General features: G+C 52.3%; 10 protein-coding genes across 10 annotated transcripts; 5 read left to right on the top strand and 5 right to left on the bottom strand.

Annotated features, from left to right (window-relative positions):
* The first annotated feature begins 212 nt into the window (after positions 1–212).
* BO97DRAFT_446990 (acetyl-CoA synthetase-like protein) lies at positions 213–3,914 on the top strand. Its single transcript, XM_025698716.1, has 2 exons — positions 213–3,576; positions 3,631–3,914. Exons 1-2 carry the CDS (start codon positions 445–447, stop codon positions 3,691–3,693), a joined length of 3,195 nt encoding a protein of 1,064 aa, XP_025546409.1. The 5' UTR covers positions 213–444; the 3' UTR covers positions 3,694–3,914.
* Positions 3,915–4,016: 102 nt separating this feature from the next.
* BO97DRAFT_446989 (uncharacterized protein) lies at positions 4,017–4,807 on the top strand (the record flags this gene model as incomplete). Its single annotated transcript, XM_025698715.1, has 1 exon — positions 4,017–4,807. Exon 1 carries the CDS (start codon positions 4,109–4,111, stop codon positions 4,805–4,807), a length of 699 nt encoding a protein of 232 aa, XP_025546408.1. The 5' UTR covers positions 4,017–4,108.
* Positions 4,808–5,730: 923 nt separating this feature from the next.
* Positions 5,731–6,145, top strand: BO97DRAFT_429462 (uncharacterized protein; the record flags this gene model as incomplete). The annotated part of the gene is made up of 2 exons (XM_025697365.1): positions 5,731–5,896; positions 5,958–6,145. The coding sequence occupies 2 exons, from the start codon at positions 5,731–5,733 to the stop codon at positions 6,143–6,145; spliced, it is 354 nt and encodes a 117-aa protein (XP_025546407.1).
* An 892-nt stretch (positions 6,146–7,037) lies between these two features.
* Positions 7,038–7,625, bottom strand: BO97DRAFT_429461 (uncharacterized protein; the record flags this gene model as incomplete). Its single annotated transcript, XM_025697364.1, has 1 exon — positions 7,038–7,625. The coding sequence occupies one exon, from the start codon at positions 7,623–7,625 to the stop codon at positions 7,038–7,040; it is 588 nt and encodes a 195-aa protein (XP_025546406.1).
* Positions 7,626–8,761: 1,136 nt separating this feature from the next.
* On the bottom strand, positions 8,762–10,065 carry BO97DRAFT_473776 (uncharacterized protein; the record flags this gene model as incomplete). Its single annotated transcript, XM_025700271.1, has 3 exons — positions 8,762–9,386; positions 9,436–9,638; positions 10,027–10,065. 3 exons carry the CDS (start codon positions 10,063–10,065, stop codon positions 8,939–8,941), a joined length of 690 nt encoding a protein of 229 aa, XP_025546405.1. The 3' UTR covers positions 8,762–8,938.
* A 1,240-nt stretch (positions 10,066–11,305) lies between these two features.
* BO97DRAFT_481396 (uncharacterized protein) lies at positions 11,306–12,338 on the bottom strand (the record flags this gene model as incomplete). The annotated part of the gene is made up of 2 exons (XM_025700812.1): positions 11,306–11,309; positions 11,908–12,338. 2 exons carry the CDS (start codon positions 12,336–12,338, stop codon positions 11,306–11,308), a joined length of 435 nt encoding a protein of 144 aa, XP_025546404.1.
* A 2,516-nt stretch (positions 12,339–14,854) lies between these two features.
* BO97DRAFT_400410 (uncharacterized protein) lies at positions 14,855–16,415 on the bottom strand (the record flags this gene model as incomplete). Its single annotated transcript, XM_025694292.1, has 3 exons — positions 15,923–16,415; positions 15,032–15,718; positions 14,855–15,000 (listed from the first exon to the last, which is right to left on the bottom strand). Exons 1-3 carry the CDS (start codon positions 16,380–16,382, stop codon positions 14,855–14,857), a joined length of 1,293 nt encoding a protein of 430 aa, XP_025546403.1. The 5' UTR covers positions 16,383–16,415.
* Positions 16,416–17,471: 1,056 nt separating this feature from the next.
* BO97DRAFT_481394 (uncharacterized protein) lies at positions 17,472–20,186 on the top strand (the record flags this gene model as incomplete). Its single annotated transcript, XM_025700811.1, has 4 exons — positions 17,472–19,488; positions 19,685–19,762; positions 19,990–20,039; positions 20,181–20,186. The coding sequence occupies 4 exons, from the start codon at positions 17,472–17,474 to the stop codon at positions 20,184–20,186; spliced, it is 2,151 nt and encodes a 716-aa protein (XP_025546402.1).
* Positions 20,187–20,809: 623 nt separating this feature from the next.
* Positions 20,810–22,733, bottom strand: BO97DRAFT_464386 (uncharacterized protein; the record flags this gene model as incomplete). The annotated part of the gene is made up of 2 exons (XM_025699489.1): positions 21,331–22,733; positions 20,810–21,252 (listed from the first exon to the last, which is right to left on the bottom strand). The coding sequence occupies exons 1-2, from the start codon at positions 22,580–22,582 to the stop codon at positions 20,810–20,812; spliced, it is 1,695 nt and encodes a 564-aa protein (XP_025546401.1). The 5' UTR covers positions 22,583–22,733.
* Positions 22,734–23,442: 709 nt separating this feature from the next.
* BO97DRAFT_418708 (uncharacterized protein) lies at positions 23,443–24,070 on the top strand (the record flags this gene model as incomplete). The annotated part of the gene is made up of 1 exon (XM_025696534.1): positions 23,443–24,070. A coding segment is annotated over one exon (628 nt), but the record flags the coding sequence as incomplete, so codon positions are not given.
* Between the last annotated feature and the right edge of the window lie 35 nt (positions 24,071–24,105).

Genomic DNA, 24,105 nt, shown 5'->3' with positions numbered 1-24,105 from the left:
TTGGGTTGAGGGGATGCTGGGTTAATTTCTGCCCGGTGGTTGGGTGATTATTGTTGCTACAGTTTAGTTTCATGAATTGTAGGGTGGTCACTTAGACTCTACGACTTGTACGTACATCAAAGGAGAGCTAGAAGTTTGCAGTGAACTGCAAAAGCTCCGTACTTACCGGAAATCCAAGTCTGAGCCTGATCGCCCCACTCCGCGATACAGCAGTGCAGATCGTTTCACATCGACACCACTAGCTCCCTTGGAACGACGCCGCACTCTAGAGTCTGAGGCACCTCGCCCTCTACCGTCACGGAATTCCACCTGGTCAGGGAGCGGTTGTTCTCAACCACAGTATAAAACTTGTCCGGCCCCGGGATCAGCGCCGTCACTTCTGTCGAATAGGTGATCCCCAGCCTTCATTTGTTCTAGCACGGCTTACGGGCTCATCCTTATACCATGGTCCAAACCAGCGAGCTGAGGGGCCCTCCCCTCCCTGACACCATGCCTCCGCTCACGGATCAGTTCCGCCGGAATGTCCAGCTCTACCCCGATACCTTGGCGCTTGTCTGCACACATCAGCCGTCGGATTTGTACGGTGTCGGTGTCAGTAGCAGAAGTTGCGAGACGGGTAAACAGGGGCTGCGCTGGACGTATCGCGAGCTTGACTTGGGTATCCGGCGGTTCGCTGATGGGCTTCAGCGACGGGGTATCGGGGAGGGGTCCCTGATGGTGATGTTTGTGACGAACTCAGCCGAGTATGTGATTGCGACATGGGCTGCGTACCGGATTGGGTGCCTGCATGTGCCACTCAGTCCCAGGAGTCTGGCGCATGCGCGCGAGGTCACGCATATGGTGCGCACGGCGGTGGAGGCATGCGATCCGGTGTCAGTGGTTGTTGTGGCCGGGAAGAGGGAGTGGACGGCCCAGGTTGCGGAACTAATGCAGGGGCAGGGGTTCGATTGTCTGAAGATCATGGAGGAGGGGGAGGGGGCGGCAGTGGGGGACGAAGCAGATGGATGGACGCCGTTCGCCGAGGTTATGCAAGGGACGACCACGACGATGGCCCAGACCGACGTGGTCGAAGATTTTAGCCACGCGGCGCCGGTGGAGTCGTCGATCTTCTTCACCAGTGGGACCACCTCCCTGCCCAAGGGCTGCTTCGTGCAGGCCTCCGCCTTCCCCACGACTGTCGCCCGCAGTTGGCGCGCGAGCCGTCAACCTATGCGCCCCGGTGATCGCGTCGCGATCGTGCTGCCGAACAACCACGCCTTCGGCTATATGTTCCTCATGGCTGCGTTCGTCAATGCGGCGACCATCGTCTTCCCGGGGTCCGGTTTCGTGCCGGAGGCGCTGATCGAGACGATCCGGCGCGAGCAGTGTAGCCATACCGCGCTGGTGCCGACGATGTTGCATGCGCTGAGCGGGGTGGCCTTGGCCCCCAAGCAGAAGCTGCATTCGCTGCGGCGGGTCGTGTTGGCTGGCGCGCCTCCCACGGAGGAAGTGCTCCGCATCTGTCTCGGCCATCTCGGCGCGGACGGGGTGGAGAACTTCTATGGGATGACGGAGGGGATCGTGGTTTCGACCGACGCGGCCGAGAGTGTCGACAACGTGGTCAATGGCAGAGACGTCTCGATCGGCTTGCCCTTGCCGGGTGCAAGGGTCAAGATCTGCGCTAAGGGCAGTAGAGTCCCTGTCGCCATGGAAGCCGTTGGTGAGGTGCATTTCTCGGGACCCAGTCTGGTAAAAGGGTATATCGGAAACAGAGATGATGATAAGTTTTACACCGGCGAGGACGGCCGGAGGTGGTTCTGCACGGGGGATAAGGCTGTCGTTGGGAAGGATGGCCAGCTGTATCTGGTGGGCAGGTATAACGACACCATCATCCGCGGAGGGGAGAACATCGAACCCTCGGCTATTGAGGCTGTCCTTGGTCAGACGTCTGAATTCCACATGCTCGAGCCTCAGATTGTGAGGGCACCGGATAATGTTGCTGGCGAGGTGCCTGTTGCAGTCATTCGACAAGAAATCGGCGAAGAAACGGCGCGGCAGCTCAAAGATACCGTCAGGGCCAAGATGGGAGCGCTCTATGTCCCGGCGGGAGTAATATCGGTGCTGTCTTTAGGACTGGAAGACTACCCACGAACCCTCGCCGGGAAGGTGCAAAAGTCAAAACTAACAGAGCTGGTCGAGGCTTATTGGACAGCCCGGAGGTCTCGAACTCGTAACAGAGTACACAGTCGCGCAATGCTCGAGATGAGGCTCAAACAGGCGTGGGCGCGGGCCTCAGGGCTCAATGATGCGACTATGATCGATGTGAATGTTAGCCTAGCGGGATTTGCTGATGTCCGCTTGCTCGACTCAATCAAGGAGCATCTTTGGACGGACATGACCAGCAATGTTTCATTGGCGGGCTGGATAGCGGCTGATACCATCGCGGAGGAGGTTGACTTAATAGAGGATGCTGCCCGGAGTGAACGAACTGAGGAATCAGACAGTGACCAGGCCTCAATCGACTCGGTTCCCAACTCATATGTCATCGAGGCATTGCTGGCAGCCATTGCATACGAGAAGGGCGACCATATCGACCCGGCCACGCGGCTGATCGACTTGGGCGTTGACTCTATCACTTCTATCGCGCTCCTCAACCAGGTGCGACAAGAGACAGGAGTGTCGCTCCCGTCGTCCCTCTTCTTTACCCCACACACCATCAGCGAGATCATCGACCGACTGCAATCGACACCCAATCCAGCCGATATTCTCGACTTCGAATCCGCTTCAGAAGAGAGACCTCGCGAGTGCTTCTCCGCGCTCATCCAAGGGACCCCCAAACCAGGCGTCCCGTCCTTGTTCATGACACCCCCAGGCTCCGGATACGCCTTCTCGTACGAGCCCCTACCCAAGTTCGCCAACGACCTGGCCGTCTACGCGCTGGGATCTCCATTCCTCATGACAAAATCCGACGCCAGCTGGACGGTGGAAGAAGCCGCCGCCTTGTACGTCAAGACCATCCGCAAACTGCAGCCCGAGGGGCCGTATCTGCTGGGTGGCTGGTCGATGGGCGCGATCCTCGCGTACGAAGAAGCGTACCAGCTGCGCCAACAAGGCCAGACAGTCATGGGGATCCTCAACCTGGACATGCCACTGCCCCGGCCGGACCCGCACGTGCTCGAACCCACGGTCAAATTACTGGAGATCGTCGGGTTTTACCCAGCGATCCGGCGCGCAGGAAAGCCCGATATGGAGATCCCGTCCTACCGCAGACAGCACAGTCTCGCTTCGGTGCGGGCGAAGCTGAAGTACGCGCCCCGTCCAATGCACACGGCCTCCGACGATGCGACACCCGTGCCGATCTTCGTCATTTGGGCGGGACATGGGGACCCGGACCGGCTGCCGTCGGTGCTGGTCGAAGCCGAGGAGATTCTGCAGAAATTCGGGCTAGAGACGCAGGAACGGACCAGTCAGGAATGGCTGCAGACGCCGCGGGAGTCGATGGGCCCGGGAGGCTGGGCGGAGATGGTCGGCGAGGAGAATGTCGAGTGTCGGGTAATCGACCATGCGCATCACGATACGCTTATGGATCCCGAAGTGGTAAGTTGTGCCCTGATTCCTGGTTATTGTGCGATAGGTACTCATGCCATGCAGGTAGAATGTACGGCGCATTTGATGCAGGTCGCAATTGATAAATGGCTGTCTTCTCGATCTTGATCCTCGCCTCGATACATAGACATCTGATTTCCCTTTATCCTCTCATAATATGACGGTAGCATTGGAAGCACCGTCCTCGGCCGGAGCATGAGGCTGAATTAGCGTACCGCAGGTGGAAAGCTGTTGCGTGCAAATGGAGTTGTGCTCCTGAACCGAGTGTGAATGTTTTTAGCGCATTGATTTGTCTCACGTCCTGCCATTCAAGGGACTACTTTATCCCCAATTAACCTAATCAATATTAGCGTGTCTTAACCATCCCGCCTCTTGAGAACGTAAGCACTAGTGAACCGAGCCTCCTTATCGAAGACTCCTCCCCGCGCACACCAAACCGCACAACCAAGCCCACTCCAACGCGTTCGCAAGCCAAAACACAGAAACCCTCACACAGACAGACAGAAGTCCCAGACCAAGAACCATGACGCCACCCCCGTGCCAGCTGAGGCCAATCAACCTCCACGACCCATCCGACTTCACCGAGATGCAGCGCCAGCGCCAGATCTGCGGGTGGGACCACGAGGCCCCCAAGATCGAGAGCTGGAGAAACAAGCAAGACGAAGGCCTGAAGGGGTTCTACTGGGTGTGTATTCCCGACCCCAGCAGCGGCAGCAGCAGCAGCAGCAGCAGCAGCAGCAGTATCGCCACCACCTCCTCCTCCACAATCCGCGCAGGACACATCTCCCTAGACGCCTACAGCGACCCGCCGGACGCCGACCTCGCGCGCGCCGACCGCTCGGTCCTCACCGTGCAGACGCTGTTCATCCTCCCGGAGTACCGGGGCCTGGGGCTGGGCCGGCGCGCCATGGACCTGGTCGAGGAAAAGGCGCGCACGCAGGAACCGAAGTGCCGGTACCTGGCGCTCACGACGCTGAGCGAGCGGCATTTTGTGGATGAGTCGCCTGAGGGCACGGGTGTGTGGGCGCGCACCGGCTCCGCGCCGCCGCGCATGGGCTGTAATCAGTGGTGGTATGCGCGGCGCGGGTACGTGTTTTGGAAGGAGGAGCCCCGGTGGACGGATAAAGGGTTGGATGGGTCGGAGGTGGCGTTTTATGCGGCGTTCATGCGGATGGATGTTCGGGCGGGGGTGGAGGGGGAGGGAGGGAAGGTGGTTGTTTAGTTGTGTTGTTTTGCTGTTGTTATCGGGGGAGGGGAGGAGACAGTGGGCGATAAGGATGCGTACGATCGCTGGTGTCAGTGGTCTACACCGCTTTCTTGTTGGGGCTGAGGGCGGTTCCTGCAGGTGAGTTCACTTTGGGCGGTGTGAGGTCTGTATATGTAGTTTAAGGTAACAGGGATTAAGACCTGTTCTGCAGTTTTCCTAGTGCAAATCAATTAGATGAACTCGCAATTAATGGAGAAGATAAAACAGTGCCAATTTGGGGAAAATATACTATGGATTATTCCTGCTGTCGGAAATAAAGCCTTGTTCACATGCAAAATATAGGTATGTACACAGTGCTCGTCTAATCGAGATTATGGATCAAGCCCATTCAAACACGATAGCGCGGGATCCCATGCTGAACTTTCCAACTAATGCTGTATAGTCTTGCGTGTCCAGGCTACCTAAATGCACAACAAGAGTCTAGATACAGCAAAGATAGTGCTGTAGCATTGAGCCGGCAGAGCGCAGCCCATCTCGAGCCCTCCAGCTGAGTTCAACCTCAACTTCCACATCGGGCCGCGCACAGCCAACAGTCCCAACTCTCAACCCCTGAATGATAAGACTAACTCCGAGCAAGGCACACCAAGCATTGGATCACCCGCCATTCCCGCAACCCGTGCCGCGCGTTCCGAGCCATCAATAGGTCTTATTCGGCGTTATGGCCAGGCCATCCCCGCGATGACGTCAAAGTCGAAGACAAAAGACCTCAAATCAACCCATCCTTAGCACAGCACGTTATCATGATTTACGTCACCTGCGTTTCGGAAAACGGTATAAAGAATGCGCTAATGGCAGTTGAGCCAGCTCACTATAGTTGGCAAGTCCGGAAAGTTACACTGCGATCGAATTTAAACCAGACATAAACATAAAGACCCACGATGTCGAGCTTCCTCCACAAAGCAGAAGACGCTCTACACTTTCACCACCACAAACACCAGTCCCAAGACCAGCATGCCAAGACACCAACAACCGCAACCGAACAACGCCCTCATGACCCCAGGTCCCCTGCCGCGGAAGCTCCTCCCCAGGCTGTAGCCCAAGAAGGTTCGACTCACACCCTCCCCCTTACTGCTCAATTCAACGATAGATACTAACCCCCAAGAAGAAACACCCCACAACCACGATCACGATCACGACCACAAAAAGCACAGCCACAGCCACAGCCACAGCAAACGCGACTCGCACCACCCCAGCCCCGCGGAGATCGCGCGAGCCGACTTCCTAGCCGACCGACAATACGACCGGATCCTGAAGTCGCCCGACCACGGCGCGGGCATCGGCTTTGAGATGTAGAATGACTGAGCCAGCAAGATACAATGAGGATAATTGGGACTTTGTAACGGATAGCTTTGAGGCTGGTTCCTTGGATCAGATAATGAATTCATTGTTCCATGTCTGTTCTTTGTGTCGGGTTGTTTTGGCGCTTGGCGGGCGTTAGTAATCACCTTATTGGGGACAAGCTCCGCCAAGTCGATCTATAGGGCAGGACACTTACTATACCTAACAGGCGCTTTGGTGCTTGGTTCTGTTGTGTCGATCAGGATGTTTGTCTTTGTTGAGAGTAGGTTTGATCACGAGTCGAGGGGTCGTGAGTGATTCACCCATCGATGCTCAAGTTCTAGCTTGTTTCATATCCTACCTAACCAAAGACATCCTGAACGATCTTTACGAGCCCCTTCTCAACATCCGAATGGGGTGGTACAATTGTCTATATACCAGACTAAAAAATCAATGCTTTAAATCTGGATGAGTGGATATGATAGCCTCTTTACTCGCAAGTGTGAGGTTCCCGGGCAGAGAATGCAGCTGCAGATGATCTAAGACCGAATTTGTCACAATTAACTTCAAGAAACACAATATACAGAAAATAAGAAAACCTTTTCATTCTCACCTATATATGATAGATCAGCACATCTCTGGAAATAGACGACAAAACCACAGAAGTCACACCCAGAACACCCAGAAAACCTACTCTCGTCTCCAGACACAAAATGAATTTCTCCAAAGGAAGAGCTATCGGTACAGCCATGAAGATCCAGGCACGTACCTCCACAAACCAGCCACCAACCAATCTTCCAACCACTTACCTCGTCGCCAAGAAGGGGGGTTAGGGGTAATACCTATCGATGTGCGCACCTCTTGAACCACAATGCGCCTTGTACATCACATCCAAATCCACAAACACCTATCGACAGAGGGCCCAGGCATTCTTCGTTTCCAAGATTGACATTGCGCCTTGCGCCGGCATCAGCACCCAGCCTTTGATCTCCGTCAAGAAGCGGTCAATTGCAAACTTGTCGTTTTCCAGACTGAACTCCAGCTTATCATACCCTCGGAACCCCAAGGGGAGAATGCAGTTGTGACTGTTCTTCTCGAAGAAGCTGATCGTTTGGCCGCGCACGATGGCGCCAAAGGTTTTGTACGCGGGCTGCACCTTTGGCGAGGCCCAGAGGGACCCGAGGACCGGGAAGTCGGTGCCTTTGAAGGCGCTCTCGCCCTCGATCACCGTAAGAAAGACGCGTCCCTCATACGACACCTCAAACACCTCGTACACGCGGCTTTGGCCTCCCCCGCCTGACGCCTGCCCATTCCGATACGACCTCGACCACACCTGCAGCACAAACCCGGGGCCTGGTGGGTACTTCTCCAGCAAGAGTTTTGCCAAATCATCAGCGCTGTGCCCGCTCTTAAAGGGCCGGAATGTGGCGGTGTTGAACCAGTTGAGAAAGGGATTCGGGTTGTCTTTGAACGTCAGGTTTGCGATGGAGGACATGGCTAGATTGTTAGTTCCTGTTGGCCGAGGAAGGTGGTTAATAGTGGGAGAGCTGGAGATTTCGTGTTGCTGTTTCTCTGGGGCTAGTCTGGGGGAATGAGTGATAATTTCACCTTTTCTTCAAGGGTTGTGGATGCGTTGGTTTGTGATTACTGTCTTTCGTTTGCTTGACATGCAAATTATAGGGGCTGTGGGTAATGATCTGGTGTGAGAAAGATGAGGCGGATTTGCGTTCGAGAGGATCTTTCATACTCTTCTCGATGAGGGAGAGGCCTGAATCTGTTTCTTTGGTTAATAAGTTGCTTTGGTCGGATATTGGTTCGTATGAACGGCAGTCTATTTTGGCTTTGACGATGAGAGGAGATCTCCGGTGATCGCACGAGGCACGTTCAAAGCCTCTTTGCAAGGTGGAAAATCGATAAAGAAGGTTCGAATAAGCTATTTGCGAAGGGATCCTTCTTTGCAAGGTTAGTAGTATGGTAGACTTACCATGGATCAGTCGATGAAACAAAAACCAACCACAACGTTATTTTGCATTTGGCATGGTCGCATCACGACTCATTTGGGAAGAACAGAAGTCTTTGTTCCCGGCCGGGAAGCCTTGCCCACATACGGCAGTCCATTGCGGCCATGAGGTAAAACTGCGATTTGCTGGAGTGCGGCCGTTTTCGTGTACACAGGTCACACGACCCTAGTTTATAGCTTATGTGAGTTGTTCCTGATTTCATGTGATACTAAGCCCTTTAGTAAGCAAGAACAAACTAACTATACAATCTTATAGATTACTGTAAAATAATAATAAATTTTATTTTTTCTTATTTATTCTATGATATTCAATTAAGTACTTTATAAGTACTTAAAAAGTATCTTAAAAAATGAATTCTAATAATATTATTACTATTTCTGTTAATAATAATATAGATAACTTATTTAAAGTAAATATTAGAGTGGCTAACGGCCAGGTCAGGTCAGGTTAATCAAAATTTTTATACCTGACCGCCAGGTTAAGGTCAGGTTAAGGTTAAGGTATAACGGTCAGGTTAAGCCCCTCTACATATACTGTTTCCTTTCTTCACCAGCTTGGGTCCTACGCTCAATTAACTCTTCTGTTCTGAATAGCTCTCGATTACGAGCCTGCATTACATCATCGAATTCGCGAACCATGCTGCTCAAAGGTTGACCGTCTAGATTATCTGACTGATGGTTGACTTCTAACAATGAGTGAAGCAATACAACACAGTCGCCCAATGACTACATTCGACAACAGTGACAGCAATCTTTCAACTCCATGCATGCTGATGCCAGACCCTCTTTTACGCTGACCCATCACAGCCCCACTGTGAATATTGCCTCAATGAATGCTTTACCCCATCCGCACCCTGCTGCTGCGATACAATTCGAGACGTATTCCCTTGGCGGATAGCTCTTCGGAATGGTGACATCCCGTGAGATGGCTTTGGCTCATTGTTTGGAAGCGGAGAGATCCACCCCTTCTTGCGATCAACCATGGCATTCATTACCAACTGATTCCATTCCTGGTCTGTAGGAGTGAACGGACATTCAAACATCCATTCTGCTTGAACGTGCACGCCGTGTTGTTGCCCGGGTAAGGTATCGCCTGGTTCGGTGGAAGGGGTGTGAAACACCACCTCGACAGAGCCACTATAGGCGATTTTGCGCGTCAGCCCCTTGATATGAGCCTTCAGCGCTGCGCAGTCGTCATCTGGGAATGAAACTAGTCGACAAAGCGTCCAGCTGAAACTGGGGAAAGATTAGTTTTCTGAAAGATGCTAACTGAGGACTGCATTACCTCCGCCCGTCGTTTGTACTATCACCCTCCCAGTCATCCAGCCAGCCATCCAATATCGCTTCGAAATTGCGGCTGTCCGGGTCGGCGGAGTCAGATTTCCAGGACCGACAGTCACTCTCACTGGCTATCATGAATTTTCCTGATTGGACTCGTATCGCCTTCGAACAATCGATCCAGAGATCAAAATCGATAGTTTTGGTATGCTGATCGTTGGTAGGGTGCGTCCCGAGAATTTGTTAAGATGCTTTGGGTGGAGACTTAAGCTTCATCATCAGAGATGATCGCGGGGAATCCAAGGTGGGAGTCATCTTTTCGCGGCTGGCTGGCTGGCGTTTATCATGGAAAGCTAGTAGGGAGGAGGGATTGCATGAGAGGGGTTTTCGTCTCTTTGTTTTCTAGAAAAGCTTTTGGGGTTATATACCTCAAAGCGGGAGTCAAGTTTTGGGCCGCCCGTCCTGTGCATCATAACTATTGTGCGATCGATTTAGCGTACTGCGACCAAGGATGTCGGGGCAAGTACTGTACTCGGTAGTAAATTACTGTACAGCATTTCTCGTACGACTCCTACGACAGTAACCCCGCCGACACTACTGGCATGTGTTTCCGAAAGCCTGGTTCCTGGTTGGCCATGTTTAGGACGAATCACCGATTCTCAAGGCACAGGTGGTGATACGCCTGGCTGACTACTAGGTAGCCCATGGGTAATATAAGTTGCTAAAGGCTGCTAGTAGCTAGTGCTCACTCCCTGTAGGGATTGAAAGTTTGAACAGGGGACTTGACAGGTTTTGAAACAATCGTGCAGATGGGATGAACTCAAAAGAGAGCCGAGCCGAGGCCGTAAATGCCTTGGCGTATAAAACACTATTCACGACTATTCGTGGACATTGACTATACAGCCACCTTTCCACAAAGTCACGGAGATGGATACAATTATTCCAATGAACTAGGTACGTGAGTCTTCTGCTTTCGTCATCGCATGTTAATCATGCAAATAGCGCTGACAATAGCAGGAGCAGTCATGCCTTGACGATGGAACTGCGAGATCCCAATCATCCCGGGACCCCTCAACAGCAGCGACAATGACGTAAAAATAAATAATATCTTATATATAATTTCAGGTAAAGTAAATATATTATTATATAAGGTGAGCTTTTTTCAGAACAGAAGAAACTAGATATAAGTATAGAAGGGATATTTAAAAGAATAAATTTTATATAGTTTTACTTAGAGTGGCTAACGGCCAGGTCAGGTCAGGTTAATCAAAATTTTTATACCTGACCGCAGGTTAATGGTCAGGTATAAGAAATATATATTCCTGCCCAGGTTAAGGTTAAGGTATAACGGTCAGGTTAAGCCACTCTAGTTTTACTATCCTAAGATTCTTTAAAAATTTCAGGTTTAAGTTTAATTATGAGTACAGGAAGTTCTCTATACAGATTTCATTAAAAAGTAACCTAGAGATATTTAAACCATAAGCTTAAAACTATATACTTTTAGTTAATAGCAAATAATTCTATAGTATTATAAAGATAGAGACTTGGTTTATGGAATTCTAAGTAAAATCACTTTTTATAGATTTAAAGAGTAATTTTATTTAGGAAAATTATATCTTTAATATAGACTGGAATATTTTTCATTACTATTTATTAAGTCTATATTTATTAACTAAGTATTTCAAACCCTGCTCAGTAATGTTAAATATTAGATTTAATTATATAATCATTAATAATTTATCATTATTTAAATTTTTTTTTCTATATTAGTAGTATATTTATTTTATAATCTAATCTTATTAAAATTTATATAAAGCCTAGTAATACAAATTAGTAGAAATATATAATTTATAATTTAATATGTTATTTTTTATATTTTAGCTATTTTTCTTTAGTATATTATTTATTAAGTTTTTTTTAAAATAGTTTATTATATTATTTAATTTTATCGATATTAAGAATCTTCATATTAAGATATATTCTATAAAACTAGAAGATTAAAATTAAAAAAATAATAATATTATTATTATAATCTAATAAAATCTTAATTTTAGTTTCGTTAAATATATCTTAAAAAATCAATTTTTTAATGTTATTATATTTTTTAAAAATACTAGTATTTATAAATTTCTTTTTTAATTATAATAAAAACTTTAGAAAATCCAGTGCTGCATTTTTCAGACCCGCGTGCGGAAATAGGCATTACCGGGTACCCTCCGCCGCGCCCAGCAGCTGTTTCGCAGGCGCTGCGCTGCATGGATGTACCAGAGACAGGCGACTCGCACGGCCTCTTCCATCGGCACGCCGTTCTCAAACGCGTTCTGGCACGTGTACAGCCCGCAGGACGCGAAATTCATCGGAAGGTCCACGTACTCTTCCCCTGCCGCGGACAGCTGGGCCATGAACGCGTTACGGTTCTCCCATTGCTGCACGAACTCCGGGGGGTAGGGCTGACACTGGTCGGAACCAGAAGACGAACCGTGGGCCAGAGATCGACAACACGGGGGGAGCAGCCGGCAAAGTCAGTGGATTAAAGCCGACCATCTGGTCAACATGGACCCGGAGGTAAGGGAGGTCGGTCCACAGTGTCAAGTTGAGCGCCGTCGGCTGTTGGCCTGTTGCTCGATCACACACCCGGAATCTCTGGAGCTGGGAGACAAATTCCTCGAGCTTGGTCTGCTGAGAAGCAGGAGTGAGATTGGCGAGCTCGATGAGCGACCGCATTGGGAACGACGCGTGGACGTCATCGATCTCGCTGGGGGGTTCTTCCGCTTGCGCCAGACTTTGGGCCTCGCGTGTCCGGAGCAGTTTGTGGACTGGTCTAGCGGGACTCGAGTTGGGATCCTGGATCAGCACCTTGAGGATCTCGAATTCGGGTCGCGCAGTGAGCTCCAGAGCAAGGTGGTCCATGGCGTAAAGTGAGAGGTTCCGTGGAAAGAGCCCAGTCACGGATCTGCTTCCTTTATGGCGCGGGAAGGCGCGATGCTCGCTTTTGTATCCCCGCTTCTGAGTCTTCGATAAGAAGGAGCTTTTCTCTCTATTACGTGGTAGTAAAAGACCTTCATCCTCATTCTGCAAGATCTCCTAGATGACAGTCTAGACGGAGGTTTAGTTATGTGAAATGGACCTCAACATTCTGGCAAGACGCTAGCCTTAGACCAAGTAGATCCGTCATCTCTATTGCTCGTGTCAGCAGAGTATGATCATGGAGGTGTTGCTGTCACTTCCGACAGGAGCTAGCTAGCCATCAATCAACCTAACATCTAAGGTGACGCGGCGTCGTGCTTCTCCTAGGCTCGTAAAGCCCATGATCTTCACTCTAGAACCTAATAGAGCAAGTCCACAGTGGAGATTTGAACTGTATTGTCAGGGCGCCGGGCAAATCGCGTCGAGATCCGTGCATGACCAAACGAAACACCCCTTTCGTACTGTCGATCCAGTATTGTCCAATGTCGGAAACAGTTCCCGACCTAGGCATAGATGTGGACACAGGGAACGTGACGCTGAAGTGATTCTTAAGCAAAGAATCAAGTCAACAGGGTCAAGGCAATCTAGGGCTGGCAGGACTGACTATGTGCTGCGGTTTATCCGATCAAGGTCTATCACAGCACGACCACAGACCATGAGAGACATTGCTTTCTCATCCCCTCAACAGTGCTCCCAGCGGCACGTTGAAATCGTGTTCGAGAATACATCGTAGCAGGCCCAAAATAAGATAATCTGAGTGACTGAAGAGACGTTTTCTGAGCGATACATTGTTCAACTGAAGAATCTCTTGTGGTGCCAATGTGAGCATCCGAATATCCACGTAAGTCACTTTAGCCTAGGTATACAAGTCTACGGTCTGTCACTGATTTCCACAATTATTCCCTCCAGGTATATGTATTTCCGACAAAGTCTTATCGGAGTATCAAACGGACCAAGGGGAGAACCTACCTATGGTCGGATACAAGTTACTGTACAGGGTAGTACGCAGCGAACCCAGAAATAGAATCCGGCACCGAAAAAAGTTGCAGGATGCGATCACGGAGCAATGCCTCCTGCCAAGCACTTTATCGACGAACGAGATACTAAATTTGGAGTATTTCCGAATCTCGAGAGCCACGATCGCGATCACAGACAGCGGCCATGGAGAAAGACGAATTCGATCTTACAGCCGGTCACCTCCGATGCCATATGCACTTAGCAGTGGGGGGCCGAGCGACAAAGTGATCTGTCTAAGGTTCGGAGACGGCTTGCAAACTATTGAACCGAAAGTGGTAAGCATGTGTAGATCACTAGTTTCGTCATCTCTTATTGGATCACAGCCAGAGCTAGGGAGGAGAAAAGGAAAGCCATGAGGAGCACTGCACCTTTTACGAGAAGACAAGCGATTAACTCCACAAATTCTCCTAGTGTCCATGAGCAGGATTGGAAGATCTCAACCAAAGCTTCAGTGGGGCGGAGTTGCCCGACTGGCATGGCACAGGCTCGCGTATGCAGGTAGACATACGAGTATGTACAGTATGCTCCTCGTATTCCACCTTGCAGACTAAATTAAGCCATGTGCTGGAGTTAGTTACTCGTACTTCAGTTACTGCCTGCTTGGGAGTCTGTCACAAAATCACAGTGGCTCGCGGTGCAGATCATTCAAGGTTTTCCTCCGGGCTGATTCCTGATATGCAAATTACAGAAAAGGAACTGACAGACTGTCATGAACGGGCCGGGGCCGAGCCGTACCAGATTTCAATACTGGTACCGATTCACCCATTCCGCGGGAATCCATCAAGACGAAAGCGGTGAACAAAGTTAAAAGGAAATCTCTTCCGTCAGTGGCTTTCACGTCCTGATCACCTACTCACTCTTTCTCTCTTCCTCAGTCAGCCACTTCTTCTTTGAATAACTTGCTGCATACTGTCGATCAAAATCAGCATCTGCATCGACATAGCACCAGCAACAACTGCAGCAGCAGTGCATGTTCGATGCATATAGAACTGACTGGGGCCACAGCTAAAAGTCGATGCAGGTACTCTGATTTCCAAGGAAGCCACGCAAACCCCCAAGTCCGCCCGGATCTTAGTCGCTCCACCTTAATCTTTCAGCTTCGAATGATCCCGACGTGCGTATCCTTACCATACCACTTCTATTGGGCGTTATCTGACTAGCGGCCCTTCTAGGGACAGTCAACTTTTCACGCGCTTCGGTTGCCCTCCGAGTCTCAACTGCTCTCTCGTTTATAGCCTGAAAAGAAGGAGCCTATTCCTACGAGATGGCCAGAGCCGCTAAATAATCCATGAAGACGGTACCATGCATGGCAATTTCACTATGTACAGTACTCCACTTGTCCCGATAGTCTGGAATAGCCTTGTACAACTTTCCCCCGAACCGCGTCAAACCTGTTTGGTCCCTCAACACCCGCAAAGTAGCGACATTTAGGTGCCAGGAGCTCAAACCGGGGTGACACGAGCCGGGGCGTAAATCAAATGCTCGTAGTATAGAGGGGTATTCCTGAGCATACTGAAACCGTCCTGTCGGATCATGGCATGGCAGTACTGAGTGTGGTGCTTGTGGTTAGCCGATTCCTGCGGCCTGGCTGGTTGTCAACAGGGCACAGGAAGGAACACTTACTCCGATAGCTGGCTCCCCACCAATACTTCTCCATCCAACACCCAGGCATCGGGGGGTCAGGGCACAGGCTTCGGCGCACTCCAGAATCGACTGGCGGTAGTACCAAGCCTCTTCATTCGCGCCATTAGTGCGAACCCCACACTTGACCTGGAAATCGACTCCTCCCAGTTTGAATTGTCTCTGAGAACAGCCTGAACCGCAGAGGTTGGTCCAGCTGGAATCGCGACACTGGGGATCAACCGCCTGCCACTGACCGTGGCCCTGGCCATTGGGTGCAGACGCAGCCTTCTTCTCCAGCTCTTGCACCTTTTGCTGGAGTTCGGACTTCTCTGCATCGCACTGGGTCTTGGACTGTTGCAGCTTGCTTTCTCCCTGTTGACGAATTTCGTTTTTCGCGTTCTCGCATTGAGTGTTGGCCGCATCTTTCTCGGACTTGCACTGCGACCGAGCATCGTCTACCAATTCTTGGAGCTGATTCTTGTCGTTTTCGCATTGAGAGCTGGCCGCCTCTTTCTCGGACTTGCACTGAGCTTCTCCTTCCTCTTGAATTTGCTTCTTCTCAGTGGCGCACTGGGCCTGAGCGCCAGCCAGAGCAGCTTCCTTGTCGGATTCGCATTGACCGGCAGTGGTAGCGGCCTTGTCGGTGAGCTCGGCCTTCTCAGCCTCACATTTGATCTTCTCCTCTTCGCGGACTTGCGTCTTCTCGTCCTCGCACTGGGTAAGAGCAGCAGTCTTGTCCGTCTCACATTTGCCTGCCGCGGTGGCGGCGGCTTCTTTGAGTTGAGCCTTTTCCGCCTCGCACTGGGTCTTGGCAGTAGTGAGCGCACTGGTTTTGCTGTTCTCGGCTTCCTTCTGAATCTGTTCCTTCTCCGCGGTGCATGTCGAACCCGCGGTCTCTTTGGCAGCGTCAATGAGATCTTTACATTCCTCCTCCGGATCCGGATCCTTCGGCGTCTCGGCAGATCGGGTTATGATTAACCAGTCCTTCGCGGGCGAAAAGGCAGAATAGTCCGAGTTACCGCTTCCTAGCACCCAGCATTGCTTCCTGGTGCTCTGCCACGAAGCTCCGGGGCAATCAGGACTCGAACAGAGCTGCGCGCAATCCTTGGCGCTGTTCACCTGTCGATGCTGAGTGCCAGGTCCGCTCTTGCCAGTATAATACTGACCGCAGCTGTACTCAAAGACGGTTTCGCCCACGGTTCCCTTTCCGGAGCCTTGGCCATTCGGACAGCAGAGCTGATAGTTGTCAGCACCGAGGGTGTTGGAAGAAAGACATTTAGAAGTCGCGCCGGTGCTGGCCACCGTAGTGCCTAGCAAGGCTGCAATGAGGGAGAGTGGAAGCAACATGCCTCACTTTGCTTGGGTAGAATTGAAATGGACAGATGTACAAAAGAACCGGAAGATGATATTGGCAAAGAGATCCAAGTTAATTGGCTGGGCAGGGTCGCTCGACTTATATAAGAACCAGGCAACCATGTAAGAGTTGGTCGGGGCCACAACAAAACTGCTGGGGAGATACGTTCATTTCAAAGTCAGCTCGCTCGAAGATCGTACAAGGAATGAATCGATCGACTGGCCCGACCTGAATCCCAAGAAGGGCTCGTAACGGATTGTTGTCGCGTTCATACGACCACAAACAGCACCCTGTACCGTATACTTCGGACGCAGATCTAGTGAAGAGTCCACTGCAGATCCCCACAGCTACTGCAGGTCTCACGGAGCAATGACCAGATCCGTCCATGCAGCTAAGCGAGACGATCGAAGCGCGGAGTATCTCGGGGATTCTGAGACTAATGCAAGGTTCGCTCCGCCCTGTCTCGATTCCGCCCCACTGCAGACACACTCTTCTTTAAGATGCAGAAACTGAGCGATCATATCTTGCGCCAATCCTGACGAACCACAGCATTGCCTCGGGTATTTGACTCCATGCTCTCTCTCCGTCGATCGCAGATCACATATTGACAGCTCCACTCTGAACTGCGCATGGAAATGCTACTTCAGGCGGACCTGAATTCAGCTCAGCTCAGCCAAATATCCACCTTGGTTTTTCGATGGATGATCGGTGTAGACATTTATTGCTTTCCATGAGGACTAGTCACTAAGAGACCAGATACACCGCCAGGCTGCCTGTCCCAGAAGTGCAGTGATCGACGTCTTTCTCGCTGAAGGCCGCGCCATGGCTCCAAAGAGATTGATCCACTTCGTTGGTGGCTGAAGCTGAGCTGAAGCAGAGATGTTAATCCGATCAGTATTGAAACGTGATTACTAGCAGCGAAAAAGTTGATCGGAAGATCTGTGAACCTGAGCGCTCTGAGTAGTCCTGCTGAGGACAGCGCAACGTTATAAATACCTTTACGTTCCAGCAGGTCTTGCTGTTCATCATCCTCTTCCATCTTCATTCATCAATACTATCCCTTCCAACGACAGCCGATAATCATGGCAAAGTTGGGGTCTTTGTTGGCCATCCTGGTGGCCCTTGGTGCCTACCAGGCTGAGGCCAAGGTTCCCGGCAAAACCAAGTACACCCTGGATAACATCCGCCCCTTGACGGACCCCTCTTCTGGTCTGGTCAAGTGTTGCCCCGAGGGGACTGAGTTTGATGGCAAAAACTGTGTTCTTGGTGTTCCCAGCTGCCCAGAGAACTTCATCCGCAAGGGAGGCAAGTGCGTGTCGACCATCAAGCCAATTTGTCCGGATGGGAGTGAATACAAAGGGAATATTTGTGTTTCGACCGAGCTTCCCATCTGTCCTCCTCCGACTATCTTGAAGGGCAAGACCTGTGTGACGGGCCCTCCGACCTGTCCTCCGGGCCAAGAGTACAACGGCAAAGTCTGCCAGTCCACCCAGATCCCCGCCTGCCCCGAGGGCTACAAGTTCAATGGCAAGTCGTGTATCAGCAAAAGCCAGCCCACATGCCCCGACGGCTTGAACCTCTCCGGCGGCAACTGTGTCAGCACCCTGTACCCTATCTGTCCCACCGGCACTGAGTTCCACGAGACCTACAAGACCTGTGTCGCGATCACCCGTCCTGCGTGCGAAGAAGGAACCGTGCTCAACAAGGATGGACTGTGCGTATCTGAGCTCGGCCCCTCCTGTCCCGCCGACACCACCTTCAACCCCGTCACCGGCAAGTGCATTGCCACTGAGAAGCCTGCCTGTCCTCCTGGAAGTGAACTGGACCTGAAGAGCAAGAAGTGTGTCCTGACCGAAACCGCCGCCTGCCCTCCCGGCAGTGACCTCTCGCTCGACATTGCCTCCAACACCGCCCGCTGCTGCCCCGGCGAAATGATCTGGGACGGTGAGGTTTGTGTGTTCGACACCGATGAGAGCGGCCAGTGCCCCCCCGGCACGACCAAGTTCGGCAAGCACTGCCAGAAGCAGCCCGTGCGCATCCCTCAATGCCCTCCTGGTACTAAGCTTGACAAAGACCGCTGCATCAGTCTTGAGCTGCCCGAATGTCCTCCCGGCCACATCGTTGAGGGCGCCATGTGTACTTCGACCGAGCTCCCTTCATGCCCCCCTGGATTGACTCTTACTGGCGACGTATGTATTTCCATTGAGCAACCCGAGTGCCCGGCTGGCACCCGTCTCGAGGGCGTCATCTGTGTCAGCATTGAGCTCCCCGCCTGTGAGGACGGCTTCACTTTCGACGGCACGGACTGCATCTCCGAGCTCTACCCCATCTGTCCTGAGGAAGACAGCACCTTCGACGGCGAAGAGTGTGTGACCCCCCACTTCCCCTCCTGCCCGGAAGACACCGTCTTCGACGGCACCCGCTGCGTCGCCACTAGCACCCCCACCTGCCCCGCAGGCAGCGTCCCCAATGGCGACGGCGACTGCATCACGACCATCGTCCCCAAGTGTCCCGCGGGGTCGACCCTCGTCGCTGGCGGCTGTATCATTGGCGTGCCCCAGTGCCCGAAGGGCACCATCTACGACGGCAAGCAGTGCGTCTCGCCTAAGACACCCACCTGCCCGCCCGACCACACCTGGGCCGGCGGCAAGTGTATCCGTACCACCGTCGTCGAGTGTGAGCCCGGCTACCACCTTCTGAACGGCGAATGTATCTCCGAGAACCGGCCCGAGTGTCCTGAGGGCACCAGCTTCGACGGCACGACGTGTGTGGGCACGGAGCCCGTCTGTGACGCAGGCCTGGTCTTTGACGGTGAGGAGTGTGCTCATCCGCTTGAGCCCGTCTGCCCGGAGGGCATGCGCTTCAACGGCCGCAAGTGTGTCGCTGTCAAGCTGCCTTCCTGCCAGCCGGGCACCGTCTTCGCCCCTGACACCAAGGAGTGTGTGGCTATCACGCCTCCCGAGTGTCCCACCGGCCAGACCTTCAATGGCAAGCAGTGCGCCCTCAACAGCGGCGAGTGCTTGAGCTTCGAGTACTGCCCTCCTGTTGGCCTAGGCTCGCCTGAGTGCCCTGGTGGTGGCCTGTTCGATAAGCACACCGGTATGTGTGCCGATTGGTTGTACTGATTGAGGTCTGATTGTGAATCATGGAGTAGTGGAGGGTCGTCTTTGTAACTTAGTTGATATATATGTTCAATGTTCAGACTTTTAGCTATGCTTCTGAGTAAAGGATACGTAGAAGTAGTAATGTAATTGTGATGGGAGAGCAATTTGCTGTGAATGATGTCGATATTTAGGACTACGACCCGTCAAACTCACATCGCCTAGCCCCATACCCAACGCAGAAGGTCCAAATCAGATACAAGATACTCGAAGTATGTGTGAGAAAGCGTGTGCCAGGTGGTGTACACGTGATGTGAATTCGATAAGGCTTATCAGCCTGTCTAAGTATCCCATATCCTCTAACATAATAGCCCCTATCGCACAGAGTCGTGGTTCCAGCTTCTACCCTGCTGTAACGGGCTTCCACCATCCAGCTGGCAAGCGTCTCAGTCAACGCATTGGTATCGAGCTAACATTCGATTGTCTGACAGTGATGTAGTGATGTCACCCCCAACGAAAGAGAAGAGTGACACCATCTACACCCTGCATGTAAGTCCCATCGCTTTGCGGCAGACAGTTCCTCCATGCCCATCACCACAGCAATGTAACCACTTTGCTCAATACACACGGCAAAGGCAACACGCGCCATGGTCCTGCGCTTAACGCAAAAACAAACTCATGATTCTCTAGACCTAGATTGATCACTCCGCCCGACCACGCACGCCATCAATCAGAAAAGCCCGATCTAGACCCCCTTTTTTTTGAACTGGATGATACAGTCGCAGGAAATTAATTTGCACCCCCCCCTCTCCCCCCAATGTCTGGTTCTAGAGATACCGCCTTCTTGAAGCGCTCACACACCGCCTAAAATATATGGGAAGAAGCTGGCAGAATAACCATAGGCTAGAATTGATTAGGGAAAGTGCCGAACTCTTTCTGAGGGGGGGGTGCATACTAATTTCCTCCCACTGTAGCAGTCTGCGCGTCCAGGGTACAGCTTTGCTGTTGAGCAGTAGATGATTGGCCGGCTGAATGATCCGGTGGGACAAGCACTTTTCTCTAATCCGGCCAAGCTCAGCGCCAAGCCGGCACCGGGGCTTGAATCCGTGGTTTTGGTTCTGTAGGAAATTGCGGCATGAAGATAGAGGTTATCGGGGTTAAACCATCAAGATGGTGACGTATGCGAGAGATTGCCGTCTATTTATGCTTTGTGGCTTGGCTGGGTTGGGCTGCGGTGTTGATGTCTATGTGACCATCGACTACGTGTAGGCGTCTGTTTCATGCGTAGGTAGGTAATCTTGTGCATTAGTTAGCCAACCCTACGGATCGTCACTGATGGCCCCGACTTCCCTCGCAATCTTGACAATTCCACCCAGAACCCTCTTCTCCGCAGCATTCAAGCTAATCACCCGATCTGCATCCGCTGACAGGCAGCACACGTTACTCTGCTTCAGCTCCCAGGCCCCGACCGCCTCTGCATCGCTTGGTTCCGGGATGAACGCCTCGAACGCCGTCGGCTGCTGGCGCTGGTTTTCTGAGAACTTATTGGGCAGCAGCCAGCCATTGAACCACAGCGGGCGGCCGTCGGCGCCCAGGTGCAGCAACTGCGGCGCGCAGATGTTGAACCGGGGTCCCGCTGTGCCGTTACGTTCTGCCTGGGGATTCACCTGCGGCGCGCCCATCACGGCAGCCGCGCCCTCATGGAATGCATATTCTGTGTCGCCGACGAGTTCCCAGCCGAGCCAGAAGGTCTCCTTATCGCCTGCGCCCGAAGTCAGCACATTCCCACACAACCTTCCGCACACAACCCCTCCCCCGGCGCCCAGAACAAACAACATACCATAAACCATATCATAAACCCCAACCCTCCCCTCCGCCTCATTCCCATCGCGATCGGGTCCATTCAACCGCGCAACCAACAAGAGCGCGACAAAATGCCTCCACTTATCAACAACCACAACCCCAGACTCCTGCATATGAATACTCTGCCCGGTCCACAAACGACTGCGCCTCGCCTGCTTCGACACTGGCGCAGGAAGAACTCGCCGGAGCCACGCGCGCTTACTCCCCGGCATGAGCAAACGATCCTTGAAAAACAGCGCGCCGGTCGCGCGATACCCCGGGTCATCGAACAGCGCGGCCGGGTCCCGGATGAACAGCGAGTCGGCGTCCACGAACACCGCCTCGCGGAAGCTCGAGTGCAGGATCGCGAACGGCTTCGCCGCCCACCCGCGCAGCGTCCACCCCTCGTCGTTGACGAGCGCGCGCAGGTCCCGCGTGATCACGCCGGGGAGGCTTTCGAGCGCTTCCCGTGCGTCTACGCTTAGGTCTTCGTCGCCCAGGTACATTACCTCGATGGGGAGTGTGCAGCCTTCGTTGCGGAGCGAGCGGATTGAGGTCTCGAGGTACAGGGCTTGATCGTCGCCCGCTGTGAAGACTAGGCCGCGGCTTGGGGGGTGGAGGTGTGCGTACAGGCTCGTGGGGTTCGTGGAGGGGGTGAGCCATGGGAAGAGGCGTGTTGAGACTTGGGTGAGGAATGTGCGCGCTGCTTCGTAGGCGTGCGTTGCCGTCGTCGGGTCTAGGTGGAGGTCGCGGGAGAGCTCGGGGTAGTCGCGGAGGAGTTGTAGGATGTCATCCCGTACGAGCATTTGGTCTCCCGCGCCGACCAGGTGCAGCGTTGACCACGCTTTGAAGAGCGCCTTGAATCCGCGCGTCCGGAACCCCAGCTCGCGCAGCTTCTCTTCGCCTGTGCTGGTGATTGCGCTCGTGAGGTCGCGCGCGTGTGAATCATCTGGTATGAGGCGGAGGAGGTGCTCGAAGTCCCGGGTGAAGTTCTCACGGGCTGTGTTGCTCGGTGGGTGGGCGTTGCGGTGCTGGGGGTGGAAGGCGTGAGGCCATTGCGGTTGTGCTGGGCTTGGGTCCCGCAGTTTCTGAAGCGGCGAGAGCTGCTGTGTGCATTGCTCGGAGTGATGGTATGAGAGGGCCAGGAGGGTAGCCTTGAAGCAGTAGCCGACGAGGAGCACAATGATTAGCGTTCGCGAGATGATGGCGCCTCGTCGGCTTTGGTTGGGGAAATGCGATAAGGTGAACATCGCGCAACGGGTTGGGGTGTGACGAGCAGCTTTGCGGTATCGACCACAGCAATTTCTCTGACACAAGAATGCTTATAGCATAGATAGAATAGATAATCTAAATCCAGGGAGGAAACCCGTACTTGAGACGTCTCTTGACGTAGAAGGCTTGGTAATGTCTGGATGCATCCGGTATCTTCTTCACAGCCTCCAGGTCTAGATCTTGCAAGAATTTTGGTCAACTTCAACAACAAAGAAACAACTCGGAACCAGGCGGTTCTCCTGAGCTCACCAAGCTAATGTGGAGATGGCAGAGATTAGATGGTTCCGGACGGGACCATCCTGTCTGTTGACGTCGGCCACTAGAGGTGGGACGAACCCAACCCCTCGGAACAGTACTTCGTCCGAAGCCTGACAGCACCTTATGAGCGGTAGTAGTATGAATACAACTCTTCAGCCAGAGACTAGAAGGCATGCGAGCTGTTAAGCTTTGGTGTTGAGCTCGTTTGAAAGAAAGTCAATTGGGTTGCATCCAACACAGAGAAACTCAATTGGGTTGCACCCAACATAAAGAAACTCAATTGGGTTGCTTCAACATAGAGAATCTCAATTGACTGCCTTGCTACAACCATGAGGATGTGTAGACGTGTTGTAGACAGCCTACGTAGTTCTGGGGAGTGAATAGACGAATATTGCACTGATGAGAACGTAGTATGTAGAGGAAGTCTGTGAGGTCATGACTTTTGTCAGTCATTTGCGTGATTTTTTGAACTGGTATGCAAGCGATCTCTATAAAAGGGTCCCAAAGGACGAGGCTCTTGCACTGCTACTCGGCCAAATAAGTCAGCTTTAGACAAAGTTCTTTTTGCAAGTCGTACAAAATGAAGATCTACGTGAAGCTGCTGCTCAGCTTGGCTGTTTTCAACTTCGTATCTATTTTCGTTGCTGCCAGTCCGGGAAAATGGATGGCTGGAGCCCGGTACAAGAACCACCCCATCTATGAACGACAGGACACGCTTCCGACAGGTGTATCTCCTTCATCTGTCTCATTTATCATCGGTCAGCGGGGCTATGATTCTACCACTACCATAAGTACAGAGAAACCAAGCTTTACCACTAGCACCACCAGCAAGAAACGAACAAGCACCACTACCACCACCAGCAAGAAACGAACAAGCACCACTATCACCACCAGTAAGAAACGAACAAGCACCACTACCACCACCAGCGAGAAACCAACCTCCACCACTACCACCACCACCAGCGAGAAACCAACCAGCACCACTACCACCACCAGCAGCGAGAAGCCAACAAGCACCACTACCACTACCACCAGTGAGAAGCCAACCAGCACCACCACCACCACCAGCGAGAAACCAACCAGCACCACTACCACCACCACCAGTGAGAAACCAACAAGCACCACTACCACTACCAGCGAGAAACCAACCTCCACTACCACTACCACCACCAGCGAGAAACCAACAAGCACCACTACCACCACCACCAGTGAGAAACCAACAAGCACCACTACCACTACCAGC

This window comes from Aspergillus homomorphus (genome assembly GCF_003184865.1).
Source record: "Aspergillus homomorphus CBS 101889 unplaced genomic scaffold BO97scaffold_70, whole genome shotgun sequence".
Lineage (NCBI taxonomy): Eukaryota > Fungi > Ascomycota > Eurotiomycetes > Eurotiales > Aspergillaceae > Aspergillus > Aspergillus homomorphus.
This window is presented reverse-complemented; position numbering and strand designations above follow the sequence as displayed.

Coding starts and splice junctions, on each gene's coding strand:
- BO97DRAFT_446990 (XM_025698716.1), top strand. CDS start 445: ATGGTCCAAACCAGCGAGCTGAGGGGCCCTCCCCTCCCTGACACCATG. Junction 3,577..3,630: donor CGCTTATGGATCCCGAAGTG/GTAAGTTGTGCC, acceptor CATGCCATGCAG/GTAGAATGTACGGCGCATTT.